The following is a 27,744-nucleotide window of genomic DNA, read 5'->3' as shown; positions in this document are numbered from 1 at the left end:
CCTACCAAATCTTTTTTTGAGGAAAAGACATTAATTAGGAACAATTTAAGGATATTAAGTGTCCTGTATAAGACGTTCGGCTAATATGTTTTATCCCTTACAGGTTAAAACAAAATGAAGATTTTTTCTGAATCTCATAAAACAGTATTTGTTGTAGATCACTGCCCTTATATGGCAGAATCATGCAGACAGCATGTTGAGTTTGATATGCTGGTGAAGAATAGGACCCAAGGAATCATCCCTTTGGCCCCCATATCTAAATCATTGTGGACTTGCTCAGTAGAATCTTCCATGGAATATTGTAGAATAATGTATGATATATTTCCTTTCAAAAAGCTGGTGAGTGTGAAATACAAGCAAAAATCATGATTTGGGGGGATGGGCTTGTTACATTTTTTATGTAAGAATGTACTATAGATTGACTTAAAACTGTTTGCTGCTTTAAAAATGTATGTATGTAGAACTCTTCCTTGGAATTATTATGCTGTGTGCATCTAACTGGGGCTAACAGCAATGATAACAGCTAACAGTTTTGGAGCATTTACACGTACCAGTCATTTCCAAAGTGCTTCATATTCACTAACTTTTTTAAGTCTCAGAACAGTCCTATAAGGTAGCCACTATAATTACTGGGAAATTTTTCAAAGTATATAATAATCAGAATAAAACAGGCACTGACCGTTGAGAACTGTTGCGGGGCTAAGCACAAGGGATGTTGGGTGTAAGCAGTGTCAGATTGTGAGGGTATGTACCATCTGAATATCAGCTTTGTTTGTTATTGCCATGTTGGAGATATATAAATCGAGGTAAAGAGCAAAAACTTTTCCTAGTCACACAGCTCTTTAGAGGCAGAACCAGAATTTGAACCTAAGCAGGCTGGCTGCTTACAGTTTCAGCAAATGCACACAAAACTGCTGTAGGATTTGGCCATATTGGAAAGAAATTGCTCTTAAGAATGCTAACTGGAAATTGTTTTTTTCCACAAGAAGAGAGATTGAAGATTGATAGATTCCAAATATGAAAATTATCTTTAGGTTTCATCATCTCAGCTGTTTTATTTTGGGAGTCATTTGGTTAGCCACAAGTGGATGATTTGCTTTGTCTCATTTGGAGCAGCCTAGATGGGACCTCGCCAGTTCTTAGACTAGGACAGGCAGGGCAGTAACAGTAAGGCTGAGCATAGAGAATCTAATACCTTCAGATATGTTCCAAATTAAAACGTAAGGTGTTTTTAGTCCCTCTGCAAATTATGCATTATGTAGGGTAAAAGAACGTGATAGGGAGGATAAGTAGTAATTTAGGGTGCAGACTTTGATTCAAATTCTGGTATCATTAGCTAGTGTGTCACAGTGTGACCTTGATCATATTGCTTAATTTCTCCAAGCCTCAGTTTCCTCCCATGTAAGCCTAGTACCTCTTTCTATGATGTAAGATTTCAATGAGATAGTGTAACTAAAGCGGCTAGTAGAATATATCCCTGTCAGATAAGCCTTACAAGAGAAGGCTACTTATCAAATTTGTTAGGGATGTAAAACTCACTTCATGGATGAGGAAAAAAGATCATGGATAAGATCATATAATCTGGGGGAAAGAAATAATCTCACGCTCCTTCAAAAGGGAGCAATCATCATTTTATGTATTTTCTAATATATCCTTACTAGCATTATCCTCTTTCTTGATAGTATTTTTTGTTTGCATTTTACTTTATTATAAAGTCCAAATGCACTATTTTGACTTTCAGTGCCTTTTGGGTTATGGCTACTACCTATTTCTCTGAGCTTATCTCCCACCCCTTTGCCAGCTCTGACCCTTTCACCGTTTTGAGTGTACACATAGGATTTAGAGCCCTTTGCATTTGCTGTTTGCTGTACCAGGAATTCTCTATCCCCAGCTCTATTTATGTCTGGTTCCTTTTGGTCATTTGATTTTGGGTCAATTGCCACTTCCACAGAGAGCCCTTCTCTGACCACCCAACCTAAAGCAGCTAACCAATTTCACTGAAATTATCTTGTGCATTTATTTGTTTGTATTCTTCCCCCCAGCCCCTGACTTACCACCCCGCCCCCAGCCCCTGACTTTCCCAATATTGTGAGCAATACAACTTTTATTCATCGCTGTATTCCCAAATCCCCAGTGCCAAGGATAGTACCTGGCATATACTAGGTATTCTATAACTATAAAGTGAATGAATGAATCAGCAAGCCAGTGCTAGAGACTGCATATTATTTTAAATATGATGTGATTGAGTGGAATTGGATGTGAATACTAATTATGTCTTTGAAATCTATCAGGTGAATTTCATTGTGAGTGACTCTGGAGCACATGTTTTAAATTCTTGGACTCAAGAAGACCAAAATTTGCAGGAGGTATGGTTAGGTTTTGAGCTGTGGCCATTTTTGAAAATTATCTGAACGTGGTAATACTTTTTTGGAAAGTGATTTAAAAGATTTTTTATCAATATAGTATCTGCACATGTTTTAAACTAATAATGAAAAACAGCTATCTTCATTCCAGTCTTTTCCTACTTCTTAGAAGCAAACTTTCAAATCTAGCTCATCTAGTATTTACTTCCATATTTCTAAATGATAGTTTACTACTATTAGTAGTAACTAGAAATAAACTAATAGTTTTACTACTATTGATAGAGTTCTCAATTAAAACTTTATTTTTTTACTGTTGTTAATGAAAATTTAACTTCTATCTTTCCTGTCACCCATGCCCTTATGCCCACCCTCTTCCTTTCCCCCATTTTCTCAGTGTTATTAGAATTTTTGTTTATTTCAAATTGCATATTTGCATTATGATACCTATATAATGTGTTATTCACTGTTAAACTAAGTAGTATATGTGGTTATTTCCTTTTTTTTTTAAAGGTTTTATTGAGATATTGACATACAGCACGGTATAAGTTTAAGGTGTAAAACACAATGATTTGACTTACATATTCTTTCCTTTCTTGTGTAACTTTTTGTTTATTCTTGCAATTTATCATTTCTTTTTTTGTAATTTGCTTAATTTTATATGTATCTGTTGCTGCTTTTCCTCATTTCTCTGCAAAACTTGTCAATATTTTTATCATAAATGTATGAGAAATTTAGCAGACTGTTTCTTTTTTTTCTTGAAAAACTTCTTAGAGCACAGTCTTTTGCTTGAACTGGCTGCTTTCTAGGCCTAGTGCTTTTTAAACATTATTTGTTTAAGAATACTGAGATTTGTGATAGATTATGTTCTTTGCTGTTCAGTTGGATGGAAGACTTCAGTTTTAAGATTTTAAGTTTTAAGATTTTTATTTATTTATTCATGAGAGACAGAGAGAGAGAGAGGCAGACGGAGAAGCAGGCTCTATGCAAGGAGCCTGACATGGGACTCAGTCCCAGGTCTCCAGGATCAGGCCCTGGGCTGAAGGCGGCACTAAACCGCTGAGCCACCCAGGCTGCCACCCCTGATACTATAACACTGATTAGTGTTATAGTAGGTAAACATACCTAATATTTTATTCTTTTGAGGTAACTCAAGCAGTAGGCTTTAATTGGTTTAGCTTTGCATTAATATTACTCCACAGTGTTCTTTATTCTTTCTTTACTTTAAAAAATAATATTAAGGATTCGGTACATTGTCTCTGCCTTGTCTTTTTGAAAGGGCATGTATTTTGCTTCACTTCTTTTAAGAGGTTCTTTGAAGGAAGCTTGAAGCCTCTCTAGCTGTGTATAAATAAAAATCACAAATTTGTATAGGTTTTCCTTGCTTCACCTCTGCAGTGCAGTAAAAGTTGTGCATTTGATAATGGTATATATATTTTAAGAGAATTGCTACATCCCTCTGCTTTCTGAATGTGAAGGCACATAGTATCACTGATTGCTTTTAAATTGTGAACAGAAGGAGAAACTGCAGTTAGGAAGGCAACTATATAGCAGATGACTATGGCGTAACATTATGTAAAATAATTGACATTTTGTATAAATTATGTATAATCTTGTCTGTGTTAACACATTTAATGTTTAGCTTTGGTTATCAGTGTCACACTTTTCCCTAGAATCATGAGTTCTTCCTCTGCCTGTGTCTCTGCCTCTCTCTGTTTCTCATGAATAAATAAATAATTAATTAAAAAATAAAAATCATTTAGAATCATGAGTAACAAGTGAAATAGATGGAAGACAAATTTTTGGGCTAGAAGGATTGATTGTAAACATCCTTTGCTTCAACTCCTTCGTTGTGCAAGTGAAAGAACAGAGGCCCACAGGGGCCAAAGATTGTTTGACTTCTGTACATGGGTCCAGGGCTCTTTTTGCTACAGGACATAATTCTATCCTATATATCTTAAATTTTACCACCAAAAATTGTCAGAGTTGAGGAGTTTGGGTCTAGTTTTTGTAGACTTGATTAAATAAAGTTTGAAAGTATTATGCTAATGTGGAACAGTTTATATTATTATTTTCACTTTCAAGTTAGGAGAGATTGACTCAGTAATAAAAGGCAGAGCCAGAATTTCAGGCCATTTCTGTCTGAGTACAAAACTTAAGCTTGCTTTTTGCTACTTTCCCCTGGAACACAACATCCCTAAAAAGCTACTTTTTCCTGAGTTTCTCCTATGTATCAGGGACTTTGTATAGTTATTTACACAGTCTTCTTTCTTTCTTTTTTGATTACTTTTTATGAATACGTAATACCTGTATAGTTTAGAAATTAAGTTTACATATATACATACAGAGGGACATACGTACACTTATACATATGTGCATGTGTAGTAAAAGTTAAGCCTTGAAAACTTTCCAATTAGTCCCCTGACCCAATTAGTGGTACTAGATCCCACTTATGCTCGCCTACGAGGTGAGTATGTTCAACTCCTACCAGCTTTGTGTTTAGTGAAGCATGAAATCTGCCATTATGGGAGTATTTTATTTAATCATAGATATTGGCAAACACTACTAATTAGGGCTTACCTCCTACCCCTGACTTTGGAGAGCTGATTTACCAGCAAATCACTGTTTATCTCCACCACTATTAGTTTTCTATGGTTTATTCCAGAGTAACTTTATGCACATAAAAGCAAAGTTCTTCCACTTTGTTCTCTTTCAAAATTGTTTTGGCTGTTCTCCAACCCTTGCCATTCCATATGAATTTTAGAATCACCTTGTCAGTTTCTACAAAAAAGTCAACTGGAATTCTGACATGGATTAAGTTTAATCTGTAGTTCAGTGGAGTAGTGTTGCGGTTTTAACAATATTAAGTCTTCCAGCCCATAAACATGGGATATTTTACATTCATTTAGATCTTTAATTTCTTTTAAAAGTGCTTTGTAGCTCTCAGAATATAAAATTCACATTTCCTTTGTTGATTTGATTCCAAAGATTTTATTTTTTTATTATTTATTTTTTTTTCAAAGATTTTATTCTTTTTGGTACTATTACAAATGGAATTGTTTTCTTTGGGGCAGCTCTGGTGGCGGAGCAGTTTAGCGCCGCCTGCAGCCCAGGATGTGGTTCAGGAGACCGGGGATCAAATCCCACATCAGGCTCCTTGCATGGAGCCTGCTTCTCCCTCTGCCTGTGTCTCTGCCTCTTTCTCTCTCTGTGTGTGTTTCTCATGAATAAATAAATAAATAAATCTTAAAAAAAAAAAAGGAATTCTTCATTTTCAGATGGTTCATTGCAAGTGTGTAGCAGTACAATTTGTTTTTGTGTATCGATTGTGTACCCTGCAATTTACTGAACTTGCTTTTCATTTCTAATTGTCTTTAGTAAATTCCTTATGATTTTCTACATACAAGGTCATGTCATATGCAACATAGGGATAATTTTACTTCTTTTCCAATCTGGATTCCTTTTATTTCTTTTTCTTAATTGCTCTGGCTAGGACCTCCAGTACAGTGTGGAATAGAAGTAATGAGAGAAGACATCCTTCTGTTCCTGATCTTAGAGGGAACACATCAAGTCTTCACTGTTAAGCCTGATGTCATCTGTAGGTTTTTCATAGGTGCCATTTTCTTTTTTTTTTTTTTACATTTGTTTTTATTTAAGCTTGATTTGCCAACATATAGTATAACACCCTGTGCTCATCCCATCAAGTGCCCTCCTCAGTGCCCATCACCCAGTTACCTCCAACCCCCTGGCCACCTCCCTTTCTGCAACCCTTTATTTCCCAGAGTTAGGAGTCTCTCATGGTTTGTCTCCCTCTCTAATTTTTCCCACTCAGTTCCCTTCCTTTCCCTTATAATCCCTTTCGCTATTTCTTATGTTCCATGTATGAGTGATTGTCCTTTGATTGACTTATTTTCACTCAGCATAATACCCTCCAGTTCTATCCACGTTGAAGCAAATGGTGGGTATTCATCCTTTCTGATGGCTGAGTAATATTCCATTGTTTATATATACCACATCTTCTTTATCCATTCATCTGTCAAAGGACCTTGTGGCTCCTACAGTTTGACTGTGGTGGACATTGCTGCTATAACATTGGGGTGCAGGTGTCCCAGTGTTTCACTACATCCGTATCTTTGGGGTAAATACCCAGTAGTGCAATTGCTGGGCCGTAGGGTACATAGGTGCCATTTTCTGCTTGAAAAAGTTCCCTTCTATATCTAGTTTGCTGAGTTTTTTTTATCATGAAAGGTCCTGGATTTTGTAAAATGTTTTTTCTGTGTTTATGCAGATGATCATGTGATTTTTGAAAAATTCTATTGATACTTACATGAATTGACTTTCAGATGTTAAATCAACTTCGCATTCCTGGAGTATAAGTCTCACTTTGTCGTGGTGTATAGTTCTTTTTATGTGTTGCTGGATTCTGTTTGCTACTATCTTGTTGAGGATTTTTGTGTCCATATTTGTAAGATACATTGGTTTATATTTTTCTTGTGGTGTCTGACTTGTACATACTCTTGCCAACATAATTATTTTCTCTTTTACTTTAGCTAATGGCAGCATTAGCTGCTGTTGGGCCTCCTAATCCACGAGCAGACCCAGAATGCTGCAGCATTCTGCATGGTCTGGTTGCAGCAGTGGAAACCCTGTGTAAAATTACAGAATACCAACATGAGGCTCGTACTCTACTAATGGAAAATGCAGAACGTGTTGGAAATAGAGGACGAATAATTTGCATTACTAATGCAAAAAGGTAAGACATTAATCAGAATAATCCTTTCACTAAGAGAATTTTAATGTCTTATTACAGTTTAAAAAAAAACAGGAACAGCATGTTAGCATTTAAGCATATCTCAAGTAGCTTTTCTAATATTAAAGCCATATTTATCCAGTTCTAATATAACTCATTTCAGTTGAAAGCTGTTTAGATTGTCATCATATAGGTTAATTTGACTTTTTTCTTCATTAGTTTTTCAGCTGCTTCTTTGATATTGTGAGTGAACGAACATGTTAAAGACAGTCCTTATTGAAGTAATTTTCAGTCTCTATTACAAGGTACTACAGCTGAATAGTATGTTTTTTTCTCTGTTTATTCAAGTTTGTTTTTTTATGCTGTAGTGATAGTCATGTGCGAATGCTTGAAGACTGTGTCCAGGAAACAATTCATGAGCATAACAAGCTTGCTGCAAATTCAGATCAGTGAGTATAATCATAAGTCAAATCAGTATTTCATTTTATAGTCCTGTATCTCATCATAATTATTCCAATAATTGTAATAGTAATTGGTGGCATTCCCTTGAATTTTCTACTAGTTCTACGAGTTAGCCAGAAAATGTATGTTTGATAAGAAAATTTTTCCGTTTTCTTTTTCACTTTAAAATTTTACTTCTTGGGATCCCTGGGTGGCGCAGCGGTTTAGCGCCTGCCTTTGGCCCAGGGCGTGATCCTGGAGACCCGGGATCGAATCCCACGTCGGGCTCCTGGTGCATGGAGCCTGCTTCTCCCTCTGCCTGTGTCTCTGCCTCTCTCTCTCTCTCTCTGTGTGTGTGACTATCATAAATAAATAAAAAATTAAAAAAAAAAATAAAATAAAATAAAATAAAATAAAATTTTACTTCTTTTTGAGAGGAAAGGTGATCAAAAGGATAAGATAATACATTTGTAAAACATACTGGTTTGATGGCTTGCTCTTATACTTTGCGTTACAAATTTGTAAAATGAACAGATTGTTGGTAGCATTTTTTAATATGTACCAAATCAAAACATAACAGCTAATTGCATTATAATTAAAAAAAAAAAAAATCTGGGGCACTTGGGTGGCTCAGTTGGTTGAGTGTCTGAGTCTTGATTTTGGCCCAGGGCATGATCTCAAAGTTGTGAAATCAAGATTGTGTCAGGCTCAGCACTGAGCATGAAACCTGTTTCGGGTTCTGGGTTCTCGCTCTCTCTCTCTCTGTCTCTCTCCTCCATGCTCCCCCAACTCCACTCTCAAAAGAAAAAAAAGTAAAGCTATTAAAGACAAGTATAGGACAGTTGAAATATGGAGTTTATAGTAGATTGAGGTATTTTTTTTTTAAGATTTTATTTATACATGAGAGAGACAGAGAGAAGGCAGAGACATAGGCAGAGGGAAAAGCAGGCTTCCCTGCAGGGAGCCCGATGCAGGACTCCATCCCAGAACTCTGGGATCTTGCCCTGAGCCAAAGGCAGACCCTCAAATGCTGAGCCACCTAGGCGTCCTTCTTCTTTTCTTTTTTTTTTTTTTTTTTTTTTTAAGATTTTATTTATTTATTTGACACAGAGAGAGCAATTGGGAGCACAAGCAGAAGGAGAAGCAGATTCCCTGCTGAGTAGAGAGCCCACTCTGGGGCTAGGTCCCAGGACCCTGGGATCATGATCTGAGCCAAAGGCAGATGCTTAACTGACCAAGCCACCCAGGTGCTCCAAGCTAGCATTAATTTTCTTAAGTGGAGCACTAGTATTATTGTTAATGAGCAGGATTATTTTCAGTTATTATTGTCCGATTTGTCCTTAAAAATAATAGTAAAAGGGAAACCAATATACAATATATTCAGTTTCTCTAGTGGCAGTTATCGAAAATTATTTCTGATTGTAAGACATTTTCCTTTATTTTTCAAACACAAAGTATCATTTTTGCATTAGAATTAAATTCATATATTCATTAAATGGTCATTGCTATACAAATACAACAATTACACAGTTTTTCTAAATATTTAGCTTTGGGGCAGCCTGAGTGGCTCAGTGGTTTAGCGCCGCCTTCAGCCCAGGGCCTGATCTTGGAGTCCTGGGATGGAGTCCCATGTCAGGCTCCCTGTGTGGAGCCTGCCTCTCCCTCTGCCTGTGTCTCTGCTTCTCTCTCTCTCTCTCTCTGTGTCTCTCGTGAATAAATAAGTTAAATAAATAAATAGCTTTTATGTTAACAGTAATATCTGAGTATAGAGATATACTTTTTGGTATATTGAACTTATAATAGTTTACCTACTTGGATTCTTTATATACTATGTATTCTTATTCTAAGTAAAAAGTTTCTCTTTAAGTCTCATGCAGATTCAGAAGTGTGAACTGGTCTTGATCCATACTTATGCAGTTGGTGAAGACAGCCTTGTATCTGATCGTCCTAAAAAAGAGGTAAGTGCAGAAGTAATGGAAGGAAAGATCACTGTTATTTATTGACAAACACTGGGAAGGGTTAGCATAAAGCTGATCACATTGCCAACATTTTCTGCCAAGCAGATATTTGGAGTTTTCAAAGCAGTCTCTGGAAAAACACCTACGCTGATTCTTTATGTTATAGTTTAGATGTTAAAATGTTTTCTGTTTTGCTTGCCTGTTGAAGTTTAAATGTGTTGCAAAACCATACATAGTATTGTTCCTAAAATTTCAGTCACTTTAATGGATTTCATTTGCTTTAATGACTTTTTATTGTATGAAAGTTCTTTTCCTCTTTAGAAAGGCAATACACTTTTTAACAAAAATAGACTCTAATAAGATAATTTACATAGCCAGAGGACAGAAGGCTGAAACTAATTTCTAATCTTGGTTTACTTTTTAAATAAATTTGAACAATTTTAAAGGAAAAGATGAATGTGGTGATTTTTAAATGGATTTGCATCATAAAATATCCTCCATAATTGGTATGTTTAGAAATATAGATTTATGTATTTATATAATTATATTAAATGTATATGTTCATATTCTGGTTTTTCATTTAGCCTAGTTCATATAAACATGTGAAGTATTACCTTAGTCTGAGTTTTTTATGGTTAGGTGGTATTTTAGGATCATTAGCCCTATCCTTGTGTTTTTGGGTAGTTTCCAGCATAAACCTTTTTTTGGTTAACTTCCTTTTGCCTCTTTTGATAATGTGGTAAGTTGGCTTTACTTTGTGTTAACTAAAAACTTATTTACATTAAATCTTATACCCTGAACTGAGTGAAAGTTTGTTACCTTGTTGTAAGTAACTTTTGGCTGCCTAATCGCGTTTATTGGTGATGAAATATGAAGTTCGTGACAATTTCCACATTCTTTATTATAATAAGTAGTTTTATTTACATGGGTTTTCCTCTCCACAAAATTAATTACTTTTCTACAGTATTTCCGTGGGCCATTTCAGATCCATTTTGCATATAGATAAATAGAAGTAAAAATTGTAAATTAAAATAAATACTTAAAGACTTTCACTCTGAGTTTCAAGAGGACAAAGACTGCCCATTTACTGCTGTATTCTTTAACAACTCACATAGTTTTGGCACATAACATAGTAAGTTCTGCTTAGTGCTTATCTGTTGAGTGAGTGTATGAAAATGTTTTGCTAAAATAATGATCATAGTTAATTTATGGGCCTTTTTATTTTTTCTAGATTCTAAAAGTAAATAATTTTTATAGATTGAAGTAAAGTATTTGACACTAGGTCACACTATATTAATGTTTTATGGGTTTTTTTCTTAATACTTTTTTTATAGTTATCTCCTGTTTTAACCAGTGAAGTTCATAGTGTTCGTGCTGGACGGCACCTTGCTACCAAATTAAATATTTTAGTACAGCAACATTTTGACTTGGCTTCAACTACTATTACAAATATTCCAATGAAGGTAGGCAGCTCTTTTTCTTGCTATATTGAAAGCTCTGCTTTCCTTTGTAAGTATTTGTTTGACACGTATTATTTATTTTAATTGAACCTTAATTTTTTCTCCCTATATCATATTTTCTATTTTGCCTAGCCCACATTCAGTGTCTTTGACCAGGTCAGTACATAGTGAAAAGCAACAAAGAAAGGATCACAGAACAAAATTCTCTATTTTTCTTTCTAGTGAGAGCACTATATATTAGCTTTTAAACTATGTTGTCATTAAAATATAATCTGTGTCTTAAATGATCACTTTTTCTGTGATTCTTTTCCAGACGATTATGTTACTAGATTTTACTTTGTGCATTCTAGTGGATCTTCTATTTCCTATATTTTTGTTCTTGTTCATCTAGTATGAAAATGTTTGTAACTAGTAGATCTCATGGGGAAAAATAGCTTATAGTTTTAAAAAGTTTATTATATTCTAGCTGAAAAACCGAAGATGTAAGTCTTATGATTTTATTCATGGATTTTATTAGGAATCTATTGGTATCTGTTCATTTCCATTATTTTATCATTAAGTTGCCTAGGACCAGGACAATGCCTGGCCCATAATAAGCTTCACATGAATTTTTACTGTGTGGAGTTGAATTTAATTTTATTGGTTATGTTTGCAAATATGAAGTAGTCATCATACCTAAAAATTCAAATTGGCTTTAAGTCCAGTTTCATTGTTTTGCCACCATATGATGAACACTAAATTTCATGAGAAATATGATCTGTTCTTTATTAATTTCCTCCTTATACCAATGGCTGGCTCTTTAATAGAAATTGTAGCCTTATCCAATAGAATGGTTTGATACAATAGCAATTATCAAGTAAAATGGTATAATGTATTTTAATATATGTAATTTCTTGAGTTACAAGAAAAATACTCTGAGAGTGACAGATACCTTACTTTTTAAATTTGATCATATTTGTGTGCAACTGGTGTGACTCTCTTCAATCTTTGTCTTTTTCTTGTAAATAGATAATATTGAAGTTCTTAGTAATTTGTAAAAACAAGTAACTAAACTTGTTTATTAGTATGTATTTGCTAATTTATATAATTGATGTTTGCTAATTTCCTAAAGGTATTTAAAGATGCTATTTCCTCCTTTAAACAACTATTTCACTTTTAATTTATGTAAACTATTTCAGTTAATAATATTTATGTATAAAATGTATTAGCAAGACAATGCATTTGGCATAAAAGAAATCTCAAGTTCTGGAAGAGTCATTTATGTTAATTCTGATGTAATGTAAGAAAAATCATTAAATACTTTATTACATATATAGCTAGTAGTTTTTAAGTAGAGTTCATTGCCTTGGAAACTATTGCATCTTTAAATAGATTAATTACTGAGCAAGCTGTCCCATTATAGCTAATTAATGCTGGGTATATTTTACTTCACTTTGAGCAAAAAGCAAAATGAATAATTAATAACTTAATTATTTTGAAAATAAAACCAAGTTATTTTAAATTTTGCTTTAAGGAAGAACAACATGCTAACACATCTGCCAATTATGATGTGGAGCTACTTCATCACAAAGATGCACATGTGGATTTCCTGAAAAGTGGTAAGTAAAGGATGGTGAAAACTATTTTATAAAATCTAACATATGAAAGCATACTAACAACTTTGAGAAGTTTGTCAGTAAGCAAACCTGATGGACAGTAGTACATTTCTCCAAACTTGTTCTTCAATATTATCTATTAATGACCTTGGAACTAGTGTCTATAGTATTACCTATTAATGAAAAAAATAAAAAAATAAAAAAATAAAAAATAAAAAAAATAAATAAAAAAATAAAAAAGTATTACCTATTAATGACCTAGGAACTCTAGCTACTGGAATCAATACTGAGAAAGATAGCCATGATAGTCATGTCATAGTTTTTCTTTTGCAAGCAAACCAGTTTGGGAAAGCAAAAACAAGAACTGACTTAAAAGAGTGATAGACTTCCAGCTTGCCTGCATGAAAAATTTCAGTCTTGAAATTTAAATTTAAATTCATTTTCTTTCCCCTAAAAATTATTTGAGTCAGTGATCTCATTACTGAAATCATATATTTCTGCAACTGTTTGCAGTTGCAGCATGGTTTGAAGGAGAAAACTGGAGATAGTAGATAAGAATTTTAGCTAACACTTTCCCATCAGATGGCAACATCCCTGTTTCTAGACTTCAGTCTGCACATTTTAATAAATTAAGATACTTATTAGATGAACTGTAATATTCCATCCATTCCTAAAATTCAGTGGCATTGCCTTTAAATTTTGGCATTTGGTTAAATCCTTTGGAATGTTTTCTGTGTAAGTTGATGCTATATGGTTGACTCTGACTATGTTGTATGCATCTTTTCTGAAGTTAGTACCTTCAACCAATCATAACATTTGTTACGTACATAAGGAATCTTGAAATTAATCTAATACAGATTTCTAACATGAGAAAAACTTAAGATAAATAGGATGTATTAGTGTTTAACAAAGGAATGTAAAGAACTTGTTTTTGAAAATATAGTATGTGGAAATTACTGAGAACCTGTGAGATAATATCAACTTTTAAAATATTTATTTTTAAAACAAATAATGTTAAGAGTGTTCTTTGTGACACAAAATATTTCTCTAAGATGGTTATTGATTCACCCATTGTATGTATGACACATGGGCACCATGTGTAAAATGCTATAGTGGGGATAGGAACAGGGTGCTGTGGAAACACAGAGTTTGCCTGTGATTATGCCTCCATGAGTTAGGCAAGCTTTATAGAGATGACATTAGAGCTGGGTAGACCTACACTTTAGCCCTCATATCTTATCTAAGCTCCAAATCTACATATTCTACTGCCTAATTACATCTATTAGATGTCTCGCAGGCACCTAAAATGCAACATTCCCAAAACAACTAACAAGCTCTGCCCCTGAACTGGTGTTTTTTTTTTTTTTTTTTTTGTAAAATTTTATTTATTGATTTAGAGTGAATGAGAGGGAGAGACCATGAGCCGGGGGAGGAACTGAGGGAGAGGGGGGAGAAGCAGACTCTGCGGAGCTCAATCCCAGGACCCTGCAATTATGAGCTGAGCTGAAGGCAGATGCTTAACCAGCTGAGTCACCCTCTTGGTCTTCTAATGTTCCCTATCAGTGAATGACCCTGTTGTGTGTCTAGCTATTTAAGGCAGAAACCTCAGTCATCTTTGAGACATCTGTCATTCTTCATATGTAGTCCATCATCACATTTTCTGGATTTTATCTACTAAGTGTCTCTCAAATACATCCATACAACTATATCTCTACTATCATTACCATCTCTCTGATCCAACCTATTAATTTCTTACCTAGTATCCCATAGTCACCCCCTAAATGGTCTCTCTACTCTTGTCTAGCTAGAATAGCTTTCATAATACTAATCCTGACCATGTTCCCCTTAGTTTACAATCCTTTATTGCTTTTCCATTAGCCTTAGGATAAAGACCCAGCTATTTAAATTTCTTAGTAGGCCCTGCATCGCCTGGTCTGTCCTCTTTTCTCCTCACAGTGTACTCCTCTCCTCTGTTTCAGCCATGCAGACCTGAAATTTGAAATTCTTCGTGCTCCCTCCTGTTACAGTATCTTGGCATCTTGCTCAAATACTCTTTCCTTCATTTCTTTAGTTATTTTCTATTATCCTTTTAGACTGAAACTAGTTTTCACTTCTCAAAGAAACCTTCCCTGATGTCTTAAATTAGATCACATATCTGTGCAGATGCTCATGGTACTGTGTACATCTTCAAAGCTTTGTCAACTTTATAGTTTGCATTTGTTCATTATTATTTTATTAACATCTGTTCACTCTATTTTGCTGTAAACTCTGTTAAGGCAAAACATGCTCACTGTTACATCTTTGTTACATCTTTCTATATATTTACTTTCTAGACCCTTCATTTTATGTTTCCTTTCATGAATTCATTAGGATTCAGTATGATCAGTCGTGTATTTTAGATTCCTGAAGCTTTCTTTCAGTATTTAACCATGTTATCTTATTTAATGGTGTTAGAGCAGTTGTAGAATCTTAAAATTTTTTTTGAAATTTTTGCTGTTGACTTCCAGTGCAGTGACTGAAATGATAAAATTAATTATTGAGAAATTTTGGAGGAAAATTGAATATTTATTTTAATCAGAGCTAGTATCCAAATTCCATTTGGTATTTTTCTAGAAGACTGTATAAAAATAATGTTCTCCCAAAAGTATTTTCTTTTCTAGAGTTTAAACTGTTTTTGAAAGTCTAGGGTAAACAATTTGCAGATTGTGACCTATTTAGTAATGTTTTTCTGGTTTATTCTTAAAGGTGATACCCACATAGGTGGCAGCAGTAGAGAAGGTTCATTTAAGGAAACAATAACATTAAAGTGGTGCACTCCCAGGACAAATAACATTGGTAGGTATTTTAAAGAAATTGAAAGAGAAAAGAATAAACCAAAAGTTCTTAAAGTGTGTGTATGTGTGTGTGTGTGTGTGTGTGGTTCATTAGTCTGTTTCTTTTTGAATTTTTGGTTTTCATTGTTTTAGGGGCTCAATGAACATTCTTTATCCTCTTTTAATTGTGGAAATATTCCTGTATATTCTCTGAAATCAGTATTTTCTTCCATTTCAGAATTACACTATTGTACTGGCGCTTACCGCATTTCACCTGTAGACGTAAATAGTAGACCTTCTTCCTGCCTTACTAATTTTCTTCTAAATGGTAATTTTCAATATTTAATTGTTTTGTCTGAGAATAATACAAGTGAAATTATTAGTAAGAGATGTGAAAATCTGAACTCTAGAAAGCTCTTTTAAGATAGTCTAAACATATTTTATCTCCCAAAACTCTTCTAAAGTTACATAATTGTGAGTACCCTTTTAGCAGTTTTACTAATGTTTAAAAATAAGATGACTTTATGTCTTTCAGGTTGTTGTATATAAAAAAGTGTTACTTGATATATTTAATTTAAAAATTTGGTTGTTAGAGTCTAAGTTGGGTTTTTTGGGTAGAATAATACAGACTATTTATTTTGGCCTACTGAATTTTGAATTGCATAGTATATATGGGCTTCTTTTTGCACAGTTTACCTTAATCTAAATAAACAGTTTTTTAGTATTATGCCATATGATTCTTTCACATAGGACTTTAAATCTGTGGTTTCCTTGTGTGAAAATTAAAAATTATTAGAGTCCATTTACTAGATTTAAATTCTTAATAGCTTTCCCAGTGATTCTTGTGATGAACTAACTTTGAAACCACTGATAGATCAAAATTAAGCAAAATTTCATTATCAGATTATATGAAGTTCAGATTAAATAACCATCGGTAGGGGCACCTGGGTGGCTCAGTTGGTTAGGTGTCTGCCTTCGGCTCAGGTCGTGATCTTGTGGTCCTAGGATCAAGTCCTGCATTGGACTCTCTGCTCAACAGGGAGCCTGCTTCTCCCTCTCATTCTTCCTCTGTGCTCTCTCTCTCTAAAATAAATAAAATCTTAAAATAAATAACCTTCGGTCATGTGAAATAGAAAGTAGTTATAATAACCATGTTGGTATGTAGGAGGTATTGTGGAATTGAATGGAGACTGCTTTCTCCCCCAAATATTGTGTAGCTTTGGTAATTGGAGAGTTATACAGCAGTTGTCTCACTTTTCTTCTTGATGTCCAGGATAAAAAATTTACTTATAATGTGTGAAGAATGTAACCAAACATTCTGGGATTACAGAAGAAAGGGAGTCCTCCTGTTCTAATAGAAAACTTGGTAACAAAATTTTTCTAAATGTCCAGCTGTGGGGGACAGATTAAGCCATGGCCCACCCAGAAATGGATCCTTTTGCAAAATGAAATGAGGAAGATCTCCGTACTGTTAACAGAGTGACCCCTGGGATATTCTCTAAGTAAAAAACACCACCACCACCAAAACCCCAAAAAAACCCCACCAATTTGCAGATAGTACCCTTTGTGCAAGAAGTGATGCATGTGCTTGTTTTTTCAAAAGAAATAATGGCTAAATAAAGTAAAAAAATAAAAAGACAGTATCAGAATTAAAAAAAAAAAAAGTAGCCAGAGACTACTATACTTATTTTGGAAAACTATGTAATTATGTAAGCTTGGAGTGACCAAGAGAGAAAGCTAAGGCTAGAATTTAGACTTTTAGGACTTGAAATGCAGATATACTGAATTAGCAATGTTGCTTAAAATGTGAGGTTTAATGAAATGAAAAATCTAGAGATAAATATTAAGGGAAAAAATTAGAGCCTATTTGAACTTCATCACTGATAGAGTAATCTTGCTTTTGACAGGTCGTTCTGTTTTATTGGAACAGCCACGAAAGTCAGGTTCCAAAGTCATTAGTCATATGCTTAGTAGCCACGGAGGAGAGATTTTTTTGCATGTCCTTAGCAGTTCTCGATCCATTCTAGAAGATCCACCTTCAATTAGTGAAGGATGTGGAGGCAGAGTTACAGACTACCGGATCACAGTAAGATTCTAATATTGATAAATTTTGTGTTTTGACTCTTGTCACCATTCAGCAAGTACTTATTGAATGCCTATTAACATGCTAAGATCTGTGACAAAATGGGGTTTGGAGAAGTTGCTGATTTATTATTTTAATTAGGTGATCTTTCTTTAACATTTAAAAGAGCTGCTTATCACTGTGTAGTCTTTCTTCTATATTCAGTGTATATCTAGAAGTATACAGATAGCCTTGATACCTGGAATTATAAGAAAGGATGGAAATTGATTTGACTGATATTTCAGTTGGAAGTTTATTTTCTAGTAACTTAATGGCAAATAAAAACATTTCAGTATTTGGTTGCTGCTACTTTGAAATAACATTAAATTTTGGTCACTTAACGGTATATACGAGGAAGTTGTGTCTATTTGGGGTGGAAATTCTATTCTGATTTTAATTTTTCAGTCCCCCTCCCCTCTTTTATATTTGGTATTTCATGGTTATTTACTTTGAGGGAGTTGTGAAAATTAAATGTGATTAATGTATAGGAACATACTTTGTAAGTCACAAAAGTGTATGCTGTAGGTAATGATTTTTGATTAGGCTTTTCTTTATTACTTTTATATCTTTTTTAATAAGAAAACTAATAAGTATTTGTTGTAGAAGATTTAGGGAATATAACAGATGTCTTTTAAAAACAAAGGCTATAAATTACCTATAATTCCATCATCCAAAGATAACCACTGTTAACATTTTGATGTTATGCTTAACCTTTTCCTTTGTCTGTATATGATATAAAAGAGTAAAACTATAGAAGTGAAGAAAAATGAGCGTTTCTGGGCTTTTAAAAAGTAGAAAACTATAAATGCTTTTGTACTTGAGGCTTTCTTCATCTCTACCATAATAAAGGCTGATAGGCTTCATGTTCAGAAGAAGGGAAAAAGATTACTAAGGGGGCTGTCAGAGGAAAAACTATTGCATGTCACAGGGCAGAAGACATCAGGGGAACAGACTATTACATGTAATCCACACTGAGACATTAGGAAATAGTTTCTAATTTTATTTTATTTGGTTATCATTAGGATTTTGGTGAATTTATGAGGGAAAACAGATTAACTCCTTTTCTAGACCCCAGATATAAAATCGATGGAAGTCTTGAGATCCCTTTGGAACGAGCAAAAGATCAGTTAGAAAAACACACCCGTTACTGGCCTATGATCATTTCACAAACCACCATTTTTAACATGCAAGCGGTAAGTATTAAATAGTTTTCAGCCTTTTTTCTAGATTAGTTATATGTTCTTTACAGATGCCATTTCTTGAGCAAAGAATGGAATATATGAGTCTGCTACAGTTAAAGAATTAGAAAATTGAAATGATGGTTATAGGTTATCTCACCATGGTGATGTTTAAAATCAGTTGACGTTCTACCTAGATGCTTTGATATTTGTTTTTCAAGACAGATTTTCTTTTTATTTCTTAAAAAAATTCCAACAGGTAGTTCCATTAGCCAGTGTTATTGTAAAAGAATCTTTGACAGAAGAAGATGTGTTGAACTGTCAAAAAACAATATACAACTTAGTTGATATGGAAAGGAAAAATGATCCTCTACCTATTTCCACAGTTGGTACAAGAGGAAAAGGCCCTAAAAGGTAATTCTTTTTTCTTACATTCTTGATATAGCCCATTTATTTGATATATACTGTTTTTAAAGCTAAATTATTCCATGTGTAAATTATATGGTTGGATATATATATATATACACACACACACACGCACACATATATGATTGAGGTGAGATGGTATAAAATCTAGAATAGCAGAATTGGATTTTATAACTTAGAATCACATCGTGAACTGTCTAAAGAAGAAAAAGTCCATGTTTAATGATTCCTTTTAGTTTATTTTACCAGTAGCAAGTGCCACTTCAATATTGTTTAAAGAGTATTTCTCAGAACCTTATTTTAAATCTTTACTTCAGAGATGAACAATACCGTATCATGTGGAATGAATTAGAAACTCTTGTCAGAGCTCATATCAACAACTCGGAGAAACATCAGAGAGTCTTGGAATGTCTGATGGCATGTAGGAGCAAACCCCCAGAAGAAGAAGAACGAAAGAAACGAGGAAGAAAGAGGGAGGACAAAGAGGACAAATCAGAGAAAGCAGTGAAAGATTATGAACAGGAAAAATCTTGGCAAGATTCAGAGAGGTGACTTGTTGATAATATAGTATCATGGTGTCTTTTGGCATGTCACATGCTACGTATAGCACATTCAAACCATTCATAAAATATATGTTTATTTTGTTTTAACTATGATTTTATCATTTTTAAAATTTAAAATGTCATGGGGTTAAGAGTTGTAGGGACATGTAGGTGGCTCATTTGGTTAAGCATCTGACTCTTGGTTTCAGGTCAGGTCATGGTCTCAGGGTTGTGAGGTGGAGCCCCTTGTCAGGCTCCACATCCAGCCTCCCTCTCCCTCTACTCCTCCCACCCTACCCCTATGGGCAGACACTCTCGCAAAAAAAAAAAAAAAAAAAAAAAAGAGTTGTAATTCTTTTTTACTGTTGGGGCAAAGGTAGTGTTTAATTTTTTCTTAACTTCTGAAAATCATAATATACCATATTTGGTATCTATTCACTTTATGTGTTATGAATATCACAGACATGTTTTTATTTCTTTGTTCAATAAATACTAAATGCCAATGAGGCATTTATTTTTTTTTTTTAAGATTTTTAATTTATTCATACGAGACAGAGAGAGAGGGGGGCAGTGACACAGGGCAGAGGGAGAAGCAGGCCCCATGCAGGGAGCCCGATGTGAGACTTGAACCCTGGACTCCAGGATCACACCCTGGGCGGAAGGCAGGCGCTAAACTGCTGAGCCACCCAGGGATTCCCCCCTAGTCAGGCATTTAGTGTAAGATTATTGCCCTGGAAGAACATACGGTCTTATGGTAGAGATAGAAATGTAAGTCATTGAGTATAGCAAAGTGTGGAAGGTGCTGTTATAAAAATAGACACAGGATGTCCTTGAAAAATAGAGGAAGAGCATAGTTTTACTTCTGAAAACCTTCCTCAGGGGGATCCCTGGGTGGCTCAGCGGTTTGGTGCCTGCCTTTGGCCCAGGGTGTGATCCTGGAGACCCGGGATCGAGTCCCACATTAGGCTCCCTGCATGGAGCCTGCTTCTCCCTCTGCCTGTGTCTCTGCCTCCCTCTCTCTCTCTCTTTCTCTCTCTCTCTGTCTCTCATGAATAAATAAAATCTTAAAAAAAAAAAATTACCAGGCCTTATCTTTCAAAAAAAAAAAAAAACCTTCCTCAGTAATATACTCTTTTTCCTTAGTTTGTGATTTATATGGTAATGTCAAGGTTAAATTTTAAAAAACATTAAAAGTAATAAAGGCTTCTAAATAAAAATATCATAACTTTTCAGCTGGTTTTGTCTTACATCTCCTTGCCAGAAATCAGGCAAAGAATCAGGTAAATACTATGATGGCAATATTAGTAAGTCCCTTAAAAACAAAACAGAACTTACTATGGAAAATTTCAAACATATACAACAATAGAACAAATAGTTACTCATTTATTTTTAACAATTCATGGCAGATCTTATTTCATATATTCCACAACCACTCACCTCACCACTCCCACCATCACTCCACCCACATGGGAATATTTTGAACTAATTCTAGAAATCATATCATTTCATCCAAAAATAAGTAGAACATTTTATTCTCTTTGACCATAGAAATTCATTTCTTTCTTAGGGCTGCTGAACTTCTGAAACAGAATTAGCTCACTTTAAAAAGGGGGCGGGGGGAAGTATTCTTGTTTAGACACCACTGATCTTTTAAGTATTCTGAAAGTTTCTGTTTTCCGATGAAACTCAAAATGAGCATGGAGTTTAGTTCTTAATTTGTGAAATGTGAATACATTCCCACAGCACATCAACTAGAGCACAAATGGTAGTAGATTTCTTAATCTTATTTGTAAATTGAAATAGGATTTTAACATTTCTTCCAAAGATGACATTTCTGTCATCTTTAATTTTAACTTAAATTTTCTGCCCATGTTTTATTTTACAGAGAACTATATTACTGAATTATTACATTATTATGATGAAGGAAAAGGGAAACTTTGTATTTAATTCATTAAGTTCTCTTACCTGATTTTAGGTTGAGGTTTATCTTTTGATTAGTTTCTAGGTTTCCTCTGACAGCTTATCTTTTTTTAAAAGTAATTTGCAAAGTCTAGTTTAATTATTGAACCAGTCAGATTTTTTAAAATTTAAACTTTAAATTTTATTGTTTGTCCCTCTAAAAGATTAAAAGGAATCCTGGAACGTGGAAAAGAAGAATTGGCTGAAGCTGAAATTATAAAAGATTCGCCTGATTCCCCAGAACCTCCAAACAAAAAGCCCCTTGTCGACATGGATGAAACTCCACCAGTAGAAAAATCAAAAGGTAGGGTAGAGGGGCACCTGGGTGGTTCAGTGGTTGAGCGTCTGCCTTTGGCTCAGGTCGTGATCCTGGGGTCCTGGAATTGAGTCCTGCATTGAGCTCCCTATGGGGAGCCTGCTTCTCTCTCTGGCCTATATTTTCTGCTTCTCTCTCTCTCTCTCTGAGTCTCTCATGAATAAATAAAATAATTTTTAAAAAAAGAAAAAAAGAGTAGAACTATGGTAGTAACTGTGTGTGTAAAAAGTTTTCCAATTTAGTTTGTTTTCTGCAGTGTCATTTAATAATTGTTGCATATATGAGGAAGAACTACTAAACTATTCCTGGATGCTGTTTGGGAGATTCTCTTTACAGCCTTGGAAAATACAGGCAGAAAAATCTATTTGTTGGCATTAAAGGAAAGGTAGTGTCATACCTTCATTAAAGAAGCCGTTGGAAAATAAGTACTTCTACTGTAAAGTCTGTATTTTAGGAAATTTTAATTATGTAAACTTGAATTCATTTATGTTCTGACTCTATACTAAGTATGCTAGGTTTGTTGAAGACAAACTCTTTTCCTTAAACTCCTTCTGAACTTAAGGAAATATCTAATATTACCCGCCTACAGTGTGGTGTCACTGAGTGAGTTTCAGTAAAGGTATTATAAGTAATGTTTTCATTGTGAAAAAGCCACAATATTTTCATTTCATTTTATCTCTTATTTATCAACTCAAATGTTTAATTTCTTCTTGAAGGAATTCTGGGTATCAGAGATATGAATTGGGTTTGGGGGCTCCTGAAATTGTAGACTTAGTTGTCTTGAAGATAAATTAGATTTAGTCTTTTTAGGATAAATGGCAAATGGTGTAACAAAAGATTGTCTTGTTTTTTGCCACTATGCCTCTCTTAAGGCAAGAACACCTGGGGTCTGGACATATGATCTTTGGCATCTCATCCTAGGGAAAGCCTTATTTTTTGTATACTCCTCCTGTATATATAATGCCTTGTTTATTTTTTGCCTATATATATGTCTTGTTTATTTTTTGTATACTCTTCCTGTATATATAATGTGATACATGTAAATACTCTCCATTAACTGATTTCTTTGAAATCAGTCACATGTCCTAAGTCACATGTCTCTTCAAGAGCAATCTTGTACTTGCCTTTCAGGCATTTGCCAGGGTGCCTAGAAAATAAATAAATGTCTTGATAAATTATTCTATTTCTTACAGGCCAAAATATACCAGTTGATTAGGATGACAAATTTAGGTTTAATTTAAACAATGCTTCGATGTTCCTTGGAAAATAGAATTGTAAAAATTATTTATTAGTGGCAAAGAGTTACAAGCAACCAAAACACTATTAGTAAGAAAATAACTAAGTAACAGTGTCCATAGGGTGGAATTTGTATAGCTCAAGAATAATGATTATTGTTCCTTCTTGCTAATGTGTATCATTCAGATTTCAACTCAAGTCATTTTTCAGGAAAGACTTCCCTAACCTCCATTCATAATTAAGTTAGGTGCTTCGATTGCATCCCAGGATTACACAGGGGTAGCACTTAAGAGTCCTGCACTGACATTGCTTGACATCTTGCCTCTACTACTACTTTGAAACATTTTAAAAGATTGGGCTTTTTATTTTTTAAGTAGGATCTATGCCCAGTGTGGGACTTGAACTCACGGCCTCCAGACCAAGAGTCTCATGCTCTATGAACTGAGTCAGCCAGGTGCCCAAAATGCTGGGGCTTTTTAAAATTTACTGTTCTATTACTACCACTCAATTTCCTGGCCCATAGTAAAAGTTCAGCTATTACTTGTTGAATGAGTAAATGAATGAAAATAGAAGGTAAAGGGAAAAAAAAGCAGCCTACAAAGCCATTTATACCATGATCTCCATTTTATTTTTAAAAAGAAGTTTGTATACACACTTAAACCGCGCTTTTCACTTTATTTCTTTGTCACTTTAAATTAAATTAAATAGATTGCTAATGCTTCACGCAGGAGGCACTGTATAGAGTGGCCGGAATGAGAAGCAACTTGGTTGCAAATTGCTGTTTTCAAACCTTGTAACTTTCCTTTCAAGGCTAGTACTTGAAATTTGTTTTTTCTTCCATTCTGTTTTAAAACCTAAGTCACATATCTCTTCTGATCAGCGAATTTTATGGGCCTTTTTTTATATACTTGAGTTTCATTTGTTTTGGAAAATGACTTCCCAAGACTCTCCAAAATGAATTTTGTGCCTGATGTATACTCTACATGGGCTATTCCAAACAAGCCCTCTAGATTTGGTGAAAATCTCTTCAGCTCTCTTTGTATGATGCAATAACCGAAAAACCAAAATGTAATTTTCTTGATATAGATTGGCCTTGAAGAATGACTGGAATATTTAAAGTTGTTAGAGCAGTGGTATTATGGATGATTTTATTTCCTCTTTTATATGTTGTTTTCTAGATTTTATCTAATGAACCTGTATTAGTTTTATAATAAGAAAAAAAAGAAAAGAAAAGAAAAGGAAAAAAAAAGAAAAGACTTGTTAATATAGTTTTGGAAAATGTACATGCAATCATTTAACCTCTTTTTTGGTGTGCAATTCTGTGAGTTTAGGCAGTGTATACAGTTGCAGGACAACCCACATCACAATCAGGGTATAAAAAAACAGTTCCATCACTCAAAAGATTCTCTAGTACTGCACCTTTGGGTTTTGTTTTGTTTTGTTTTTAAAAAAAGATTCTATTTATTTATTCATGAGAAACAGAGAGGTAGAGACACAGGCAGAGGGGGAAAAGCAGGCTCCATGCAGGGAGCCCGACGTGGGACTTGGTCCCAGGTCTCTGGGATTATGCCCTGGGCTGAAGGCAGCGCTAAACCACTGAGCTACCCAGGCTGCCCAGGACTGCGCCTTTGTAATCATCCTACACTCCCCTTACCCCCAGCCCCTCATAACCATTGACGTTTTCTCAAGGCAGCATACTTTATAATTTCATTAATATGTCATTCTGAAAAAGGCACAAAGTATGCTGCCTTTTGAGGTTGGCCTATTTAACATAGCATAATGCATTTGAGATTCATCTGCATTGTGTGTTTGTCAATGGGTTTTTTATCCCATTGAAATAACTAGCTATATTAGAATCTACCAACTCATTTTTCCAAACTGGCTGTATCATTGTGCATTCCCAGCAGCAATTAATGAGAGTTCTGGTTGTTCTGCATTCTTGAGAGCAGTTGTTGGATTTTTTTTTTTCTCTTCTATTAGGTTATATAGTAGTATTTCATTGTGGTTCGAATTCCTATTTCCCTCATGACTGATGGTGGTGAGCCTCGTTCCAATTCCTTTTGTTCCATCCGTACATATTTATTTAATAATAAAGGGATCATTCAGGTGTTGTGGTTATATTTAATTGGGCTGAGGGTTTTTTGTTGGATTTTGAGAATTCTTTATTTTTTCTGAATACAAATGCTTTGTTGAGTATGTGATTCGGCAGTATTTTCTTCCAGTCTGGTTTGTCTTTCTCCTAACAGTGACTTTTGTAGAGCAGTTTTCAATTTTGATGATGTCCAGTATGTAAAAAAAAATTTTTATGGTTATGCTGTTGGTGTTATCTATAAGAAATCTTTGCCCAAAGTCACATGAGTTTGTTCCTACATATTCTTTAAGGAGTTCTGTACTTTTAGATTTTACATTTAGGCCATGATCCATTTTGAGTTTGTTTTTTTTTTATTTTTTCCATATGGTGTAAGATATGAGTCAATGTTCTTTTTTTTTTTTTTTTTTTATGTAATGTCCTAATTGTTCCAGCAGCATTTGTGAAAAGACTACTTTTTCTTCATTGAGTTGCCTTTGTATGTTTATCAGATACCAGTTGATTTTATATGTGAGAGTTTATTTCTGGGTTTTCTGTTCCATTGGTCCATGTATCTTTCCTTTTGCCAATATGATACTTTTATGATCACTATTAGCAGAGTCTTAAAATCAGGTAGTGGGTTTTCTTTATTCTACTTTTCAAAATTGTTTTGGCTGTGCTAGTGCTTTGCCTTTTTCTCATATTATACAGGAAAGAGAAATTTGTTACAAATTTGGCCTTTGGTTAGCATCTGGGAAATTGGCTTTTAAAACATTCCCTAAATGATGATGTTATTTGGTCTTACATCTGAACTGAACACTTGCTTTCCACCTGAGAGTCTGGACTTTTGGTAATTGTAGTTTGGTGGAGAACGCCCTTGTGTCCAGCTCTTAATAAAAACCCAGGATTCTGGGGATCCCTGGGTGGCCCCGCAGTTTGGTGCCTGCCTTTGGCCCAGGGCGTGATCCTGGAGTCCTAGAATCAAGTCCCACATCGGGCTCCCTGCCTGGAGCCTGCTTCTCCCTCTGCCTATGTCTCTGCCTCTCTCTGTGTGTCTCTCATGAATAAATAAATAAAACATTTTAAAAACAAACAAACCCAGGATTCTGAATCTTACACGGGCTTTCCCTGAAAAAATTTTGTGCCCACATGGCTACATTTTTGCTGCTGGAGGGACTGTGCCCTTGGTGTAAACCCCTACTGTAGGGAGAGAGCATAGAAAGCCTGCAAGTGGATTCTTCTGTCCTTTGCTTAGTGTATCTTTTGCTGTTACTGATCTGGCTGTGTATCCTTACCCTGTTGCAGCAGTGATTTTTAGTTCAGACTATAACTTTATGTTTAATTACTTGAATCCTTCCAGCAAATCACCAGACTAGTAGTCTTGGGGTATTGGTGACCCCTAAACATTTAGAATAAAGGAAGGATTATATTGCTTTAATTGTATAAAATGAACAATGGAATTAAAGGTAAGTTTTTTAAATTTGTAAATCTTGAAGTAATGAATTATTCTGCCCTTTTCCTCTTCTTTTACATGTAACAGGGCCAGTGTCTTTATTATCCCTATGGAGTAATAGAATCAATACTGCCAATTCCAGAAAACATCAGGAGTTTGCTGGACGTTTGAACTCTGTTAATAACAGAGCTGAATTATATCAACATCTTAAAGAGGAAAATGGGTCTGTATTACATATTGTAGAAGCTGGTTTTGCTAATTGCTTTATTAAAAATTAAAGTAGTAATCACTGCTGTTGTGTTCAGCGATTTTTATTACTAATATGATAAGTTGATACATGTTACCTATAAAGAGAAAAAATTAACTTCTTTGATTCTTGGTACTTATAAAAGACTTGATTATATTGATTAGAACCCTGAAAGTATTTACTCCTTAGAGCATTTCATTGCTCAGTAGACATCATAGACGGAAATATCGGGGAACACTTAATGTACAATACTGAATCTTACAAAAAAAATAGAGGAGAAAAAAATAGGGGAGAAATACCTTTCTATCAAGTAATACAGTATTAGGAGTGTTGATTTTAATTGAATAAGTCTCAGTTCTGATTATTGTAATATCCTTTTTGGAAGACCTCTTGAAAATGTATTGGTAAATGAGTTTATTTAGCAGAAAAGGAAATAAATTTTTGGCAAAATGGTAGGGGTTTTTTTCCCTTTGCTTTAAGCTTGACGAGTTATCATAGAAAAAGTGACCTTTGAAATGAAACCTTGGCAAGATTAGTTTATTTCTCTGAGCTTCAATTTTCATTCATCTGCGAAACAAGGGAGGCAGGATAACCAGAGGGACCCTAATTATAGTCCTTTTCTAGAGGACTGATGTTCTTTTGTCCTATGAATATATAAACTTTAATTTCGTGTGAAAGTTGGAGAAAAAATATGAGTAGTTACTGAACATTTTACTTTACCAGCTCATTTTTTCTTCTGTTTTTCAGAATGGAGACAGCAGAAAATGGCAAAGCCAGCCGGCAGTGAAGAATGACTTGAAGAACTAAAATTTACTATATT

The 27,744-nt window shown here is 34.5% G+C and overlaps 1 protein-coding gene across 1 annotated transcript; it reads left to right on the top strand.

The window, feature by feature from the left end:
• Nucleotides 1-105: 105 nt before the first annotated feature.
• On the top strand, nt 106-27,744 carry INTS13 (integrator complex subunit 13). Its single transcript, NM_001197314.1, has 16 exons — nt 106-339; nt 2,292-2,366; nt 6,911-7,113; nt 7,479-7,559; nt 9,419-9,509; nt 10,844-10,972; nt 12,483-12,567; nt 15,310-15,399; nt 15,616-15,705; nt 17,285-17,463; nt 18,522-18,692; nt 18,937-19,091; nt 19,421-19,651; nt 21,769-21,908; nt 26,765-26,900; nt 27,672-27,744. The coding sequence occupies exons 1-16, from the start codon at nt 115-117 to the stop codon at nt 27,709-27,711; spliced, it is 2,121 nt and encodes a 706-aa protein (NP_001184243.1). The 5' UTR covers nt 106-114; the 3' UTR covers nt 27,712-27,744.

The sequence above is a fragment of the Canis lupus genome, chromosome 27 (assembly GCF_011100685.1).
Source record: "Canis lupus familiaris isolate Mischka breed German Shepherd chromosome 27, alternate assembly UU_Cfam_GSD_1.0, whole genome shotgun sequence".
In the NCBI taxonomy this organism is placed as follows: domain Eukaryota; kingdom Metazoa; phylum Chordata; class Mammalia; order Carnivora; family Canidae; genus Canis; species Canis lupus.
Note: the sequence above shows the minus strand (reverse complement) of the source record. Positions and strands in the feature narration are given on the sequence as shown.

Coding starts and splice junctions, on each gene's coding strand:
- INTS13 (NM_001197314.1), top strand. CDS start 115: ATGAAGATTTTTTCTGAATCTCATAAAACAGTATTTGTTGTAGATCAC. Junction 9,510..10,843: donor CTGATCGTCCTAAAAAAGAG/GTAAGTGCAGAA, acceptor CTTTTTTTATAG/TTATCTCCTGTTTTAACCAG. Junction 19,652..21,768: donor TCTTGGCAAGATTCAGAGAG/GTGACTTGTTGA, acceptor TCCCTCTAAAAG/ATTAAAAGGAATCCTGGAAC.